General features: G+C 40.8%; 1 protein-coding gene across 1 annotated transcript in view; it reads right to left on the minus strand.

Moving 5' to 3' along the window:
- The window catches only part of erfl3 (Ets2 repressor factor like 3), a 65949-nt gene extending 60385 nt beyond the window's left edge, over nucleotides 1–5564 (minus strand). Inside the window, exon 1 of the mRNA XM_014987149.2 lies at nucleotides 4890–5564. Within this exon, the coding sequence (XP_014842635.2) occupies nucleotides 4890–4911 (22 nt within the window). The 5' untranslated portion in view covers nucleotides 4912–5564. The remainder of the gene's footprint in view (nucleotides 1–4889) is intronic.
- Between the last annotated feature and the right edge of the window lie 956 nt (nucleotides 5565–6520).

Here is a 6520-nt window from a genome sequence, read left to right on the forward strand (position 1 = left end):
GGCACACTATCAGTTTCAGGCTTTTAGGCGTTTTGGCTGAGCTTGATCGCAGCAGGACATATAAACCTGTAACACAAACCTGGTTGTAAAACTGAACTGAGACGGGAAGAAATGCAGGCTTTTGCTGTGGTCAGCGCTGCAAGGGAGTTTTCCCAGATAAAGCTAATCACTGTGCTTATCATCACAGCCGTTGTTGAGATTGAAACCCATATGCTTGCAATCGCACACGGAAACACACACACACAAAAGAGGAAAACGTGATATTTTACATTTATCTGCTGCGTTTCTGTGTGTCCCTAAAATACACCTCTGAGGCACATCAATCACTCTCAGGAAGCAGGGAGAAGTGAACAACAAAAATCATTAAAAGCACGTTTTTTTTGTTGTTTTTTTTCTCTCTCCCAACACTTGTTGAAAAGTACGCTTGGATGTTCAGATTTGCTCCACTTTTTCCACGCTCGCTGCCGCTCTCTCACACCCACTCTCCCTCATTTAACACACATGCAGAAGTGGGGTCTCTTCATGTGTCAAAAGCACCATCAAACTATGAGCTACTCTGCACCATTATTACCACAATGAGAGGTCCCTGGCCCCACAAGTCCACACACAATCAGTCCCAGGCCCTGCCCCACTCCCACCATTGTCCCACACTCCACACACACCCACACAATGGCCGACTCTAGAGCCAGGGGTCCCACCGTGCAATTCCGTCACACAAAGACACACACAAGTCCTCGTCCCGTCAGAGAGGAGGGAAAAAGAGAAAGAACTGTAACCCTTCAAGTCTGATGGAGAAGAACGGAGTTGCAAAGCGGCGCCGTGTTTGTTGTGGGTTGCTGATAAGAGTTTTAATTGTGTTTCTCCGAATCTTTATCACCAGAGCTTAATCAATCATTAGCACAGCTTTCAGGCACAAACATAGGCGGACACATTTGTGTGAGCACAGATGAAGTGCATCCCACCTCTCAAACTCCGTCAATCACTAACAAAAGCCAGGTATACAGCAGTGATTAGATATAAAACCTAAATTAAATTGGATACTTTCCAGCACTGCAACACCAGCACCAACCTGCCAGCGCCAGCAGATGTAGATAAAACCCTGCTACGTCTGTTTTCATCACATCTACTCACTTTCTAACCAGAAATCCTATTATCTGTTCAGGCTAATGCAATATCTGTAAAATATAGACGTAAAAGGGAAGCACGCCGTTTACAGAAAGGAAGTAAACTCAACAAAGCCAGCAGATTATCATACGAGGCATAATCCCACATCTAACATCCCCACAGAGGAAGGAATGATTACATTTTTTTTTTATCTCACAGACTACTTATTCACATCCTACAACACAGCTTAATCTAAATGATGCAAAAACACCGATGGGCTTGAGACAGTGCTGGGATTGCATATGTGGGAACAGCAGGAGATCAGACAGACCAGGGACAATCCTGCAGATTAACAACTTTAATATTTCTGCTGTTTAAAAGGTGCTGCAGAGGTCAGATTTTGACCCAGACTTTCTATGTTTGCCAATAAGCGCTGAAAATAAATTATGGTACTATAGGATTTTGTCTTTTTAAGACCATTGTGGTCATAAAACCCAACAAATAATTTAAGCCAATCTAATAGATTATATTTAATTTACCATTAAAACCTAAGCAAAGTTGATATTTGTCATCTCATATTGGAATGTTGCTAATGTTAGTCTGTGACTTTAATGCTTTATCTATTGAAGTTAGATAATAGAAGTTTGTGCAACTTCAATTCCTTCTTGCAGTATGCAGTAAGACAACTTGCAGCTTACTAATAAAACTGCTGTTTTCCAACCAAATCCTCTTAAATATACATGTTCCTACAATGTACGAAAATGTGCAAAAAATAAATATATAAATAGCAAAAATGCAACATTGGAGTTCAGGAGCCTGTGCATTGTAAGAAGAGAAATGAATCAAAGAAAAGAAATGAATGAATAAACATAAATGTTTAAACAAATGTAAGAGGATGCTAAATATCAAAACTCTGAAGATTGTTAAAGACTTTTTAAGACCCTGCAGAAAGTATTTGAAATAAAAAATAATTTTACCGTAAGATAGTTTTCTTACCTTTAAAAGCTAAGCAATGCAACGATACATATTTATTTAGAACCACTGTAAATAACAGTCCACCATCTCTTTCTTTAAAACTGTATGATGATCACCTAATGAGCCTCACAGCTACAGACTTGTTTTAGACGTGCACTAAAAGTGAAACTGATGATGTTACCATGTTTCAGATTTGTTTGGGAAATAATTTTCTGACCATTTGCTGGCACTCATGGAACATCTCAAACTAAATCCCATCCACGCTGTCAAATAAAGCTAATCTAACCAGCCCTGAATCCACAGCCTTTATCCTACGAGACACACACTATTCAAACCAAGAGCGCATCAAACGCAACACAAGTATTACACAGACATGACAAAACTTTGTTTCACAAGATTGCTCACATTTAAACTCTGCAAATGTTTTTTAACACACCAACAATAGTCAACAATGTGACAGCAGCTTAACTAAATGTAATTAAATGCCCACTGTTGTAGCCCTAAAGTGGGATTGCTGCTAACCAGTGGCTCAATGGAGAAGAGCAGCAATACCACTGTATAGTATTCTAACCAGAATCAAATTGAACTATATTGAATTAGTATAACGTGATTGGATTAATTTAAATTCTGGAACAGTTTAACTTAAAGTTCCTTAAGATGACACATATAAATATGCTCTACAGAAAAAGAAGCAAAGCTCGTATCTATAAAGTTAAATATTAACTACCTGAATGGAAAAACAACCAAGAGTAAAGACTCACAATAAACAAATCCACAACATGCATCAAACCCCAAAAACAAGCACGTTTTTAGTGCCTCCAGCTATATGCTGCCACACAAAACACAGAGTTTATTGTTGTAAAGCAGCTAGTGGTGGTGTTGGGATGTCATGGCAGTCTCCTCGGGGCCACTGAAGAGTGTGGGTGTGTGTGCGCTGGAATGTGGAGGAGCTGATGGGCTTAGGCTGGGTGCAGAGGGAGTCAAGAGGAGGCAGAGCAAGGGAAAGAAGGGGGCTCTCCCAGGAGGAAAGGGGTCCTGCACAGACTGTCAATCAAACACACATATGATCCTGAGCCGAATGCTTCTTAGGAAGTACTTAAAGAAATGTCATGATCCTCCTACAGAAACGGCGATTTAGGAATAAATAGAAACTACAGTGGCACACCGTGACGTTACCTTTCTCTACCATTTTATCACATTGCTCCTAAAGTTTAAAGCTCTTGTAATGAGTCTGCAGGGGAAATGCAGGTGTGATTTAAGCATAAAGTAAAAGGTAGAACTTCCTCTCCCTCACTTGTTGCTGAACACTGCCCTCCAGCTAGCTGAAAGAAGGATACTATTGAGTTTCATCAATCTAAAACAGACAAAGTTTGCTGCTTGGAGATGGTTATGGTGTGAAAATTAAACAGGGGTGAAAATATACTTTTCTTTAGTATCAAACATGAAATTCTGGACAAATAAGGTAGTCAAATTAGAGATTACTATTTATTCTGGTGTCCAGTAAATGTGGAGCATCCATCAAAGACCATTTTCTTTAATCATAAAATCTAAAATGAATTTTAGATTTTATGTCAATTTTTGTCATAACCTTTCACATTATTTACATAAATAACCTCTGTATGTTTGCTGTAAATGTACTGCAACTTCTTTAATTTCAAGCTACGTACATAATTGGAGCTTTATTTCAGATATCTTTCAACGGTCTTTTAGATTCATTAGTTTAGATGAGGCTTTGCTTAATCACCAACTATTATCATATTAAAAAGTAGATTCATTGAAGAACATCCACTCAAAATGTCATAATATCTGAAACAATGTCAAAATTATGCTGACTTTTACAGTGAATACTCTGTTTTAGGTGTGAAACTTTGACGGTTTTCCCACATAAATTTCCCCAGAATTTTGAAATAAGTTACCACAACTCACAATTTTTAAAATAAACCACATGATTATACTGCGACATCAAATTCTTGAAGCTTTGCCAACATGATAGCTATTATTAAAAATAATTTTGTGGTTTAAGGTGGATTACAACTACAAACAAACATGAATTGCACATTTTTCCACATAAAATAATCTTTAAGGTTAATTTTATGTTTTGAAAACTGTACCAACATATATTCAAAAGTTTCTTGAGATTAAAAGTAGTTGACAAATTATGAGTGCCACTGCAAAAAAAACAAAAAACAGCAAACTTAATAGATGACACACATGACCGTACTTCCACTTCCTCCTTTCTGGAGAAATTTTACACTGACCTTAAGATAGAGAGAAGCAAGAACAAACTTATGCAAGCATTTCGGGAATTACAGACGCAGAGACCTCAGCTGACTGCTGGGAATCCCCCCCTCCTGACTTCAGCTCACTGACAGGCCAAGTACCTGACAAAAAGTCAGCTCACTTACTTCCTATACCTGCCTGGATCCGTCCTTCTCTAAGCGCCGCTGCAGCAGCAGGAGGAATCTGGTGTTTCTAGGATTTTTTTTTTTTTCAGCCACTTCTCTGAAAGCTGGCGGAAGGTAAAATAAGGTTGTCACGGCGACACGGTAGCATGTCGCTTAAAAAACTGTACAGTAGTATAACCACTTCCTCTCAGACCGGAGTACAGTGCCAAACCTGCACCAGATTTTACCTGCTTATCAAGCCGCTGCTGCACACGTGAGAGCAGCTCTAATCAACAGGTCTTCATCGTGTTTCCCCCCCCCCGTTTTTGTTAAATCGATAATACAAGTTAGTGATCACACGCTGCCAGCCCTGCTGAGTAAGTAAACAAGAAAGACAATGGTCGACAACAATCATAGCCAACTCACCAGTATCTCCAGGTGTTTTCATTCTGCTTCAGCTGAACTGGAAGGCTAAACTGGAGGAACTCCACAAAAGTTGCTTGTGGAAGAAAAAGTCAGTCTCTCTGGCCTCTTCTTCCCGCTCCGGTTTCCAGTCTGGAAAACTTGGTAAAGACACGCTGAAAACTTTTTTCTTCTTCTTCTTCTTTCGGGAGCTACCGCTTCAGCGGCTCTGTCCTCGTTACAGCCGCTCCGCTCTTACTCCGTCGGGTTCTCCGGATCAATAAAAACCGAAAAGTCCTCCTCCCCTTAAAAAAAAGAAAAAAAATATGTACGTTTGTGGGTCCTCGCTGCTGGTCCTGGAGCAACTGGGAGCGTTTCAATCTGCTCAACTCGCTTCGGGGAAACAACCAACCGTCCCGATTCGAGAGGCAACCGAAAAGCCTTTCAGTCCGTCTCCTCCTCTTCAAGTAGTTTGGCTAACTGTCCGGTAGCTGCTTTACTCCGTCCCGGCCGCATCTTTCTCACAGTCCGGCTTCAAAGCTCTACTACTTGTGTGTCAGAAACGAAGGTTAGAAAGCAAACCTGTGTTTCTTCGCAGACTTTTTAGTGCTCCACTCACTCTCACACCACTCCACTCCGCGCTGCTCTCCTCCCCCCCGCGCCTCGCTCGGTTCCTCGGGGGTGTCGTGTTTCGCTCGCTCTCTCCTGACTGGGGCCCGCCCACACTGACGAGGAGACAGGAGGGAGGGGGCTAAAAGTCGCGAGTCACGCCCACTCACCACGAGCCGGGGGCCCGCACTGGCGTCACTGCCGCACGCCGCGTTGCCAAGGAGACTGTCGCAGCGCGCTGCCGTGCTGACATCATATCCGAATGCTGCGAATGGAGGAGAGGCGCAAGAGCGGCCTGGCTCGCTGTGTTCTTTTGCGTCAGTCTGAGATAATTAGACCTTTTCATATCAGCATAATTACACTTGTTAAATTACATGACAGCGTCAGGTGGTGATTAATACTGAAATCAGAGCGCTTATACGCGCCATTGCTGCCAACTTTTGAAGTTCTGTGTCAGAAATTCACTTCCTTTCACATTAAAATGTATGTTTTGTCCTTTTTATTTGTTTGCATGTGTAGATTAGGCATTAAAGCTTCATTCATCTGTGTTTGCCTCCAAGAAAACACAAGTTTCACATGTTCAAACAACATTAAAAACCTGTTGGAAGTCAATCCATTGCAGGGCCAGCCAAAGCCTAAATGAGGCCCAAAGCAGAGTTTCATTTGGATCCCACTTTCAGTAAGCCTTCCAGTCACCAGATGTGTAGTAACCAGTTACATACACTGAGCTATATTTACCTAATTAATATTATGTAGGAAAAATAAATAGTAGTTCTACTACTCCATACTTTTTACTTGAATTATGTCACTACTCTTCCTTGAGTAAAATTTCTGGATACTCTGTGAATAACTTCACTAAATGAAGAACAAAGATGTTTTAACCTGAAATGTACCAGACATAGATAGAAACCTACAGTTTATGCTAAACTTTTTGTTGTGCTATTTTGGAGATCAAGAAGATACAGTAAACATCTTACAGTCTCACTAGAAGTACTTTGCCCTGTTCTAACATATATACACACTACGTACAATAGTATACATTTTAT

Source organism: Poecilia mexicana, unplaced genomic scaffold (genome assembly GCF_051168715.1).
Source record: "Poecilia mexicana isolate PSO_F unplaced genomic scaffold, ASM5116871v1 scaffold_16, whole genome shotgun sequence".
NCBI classification, from domain to species: Eukaryota; Metazoa; Chordata; class Actinopteri; order Cyprinodontiformes; family Poeciliidae; genus Poecilia; species Poecilia mexicana.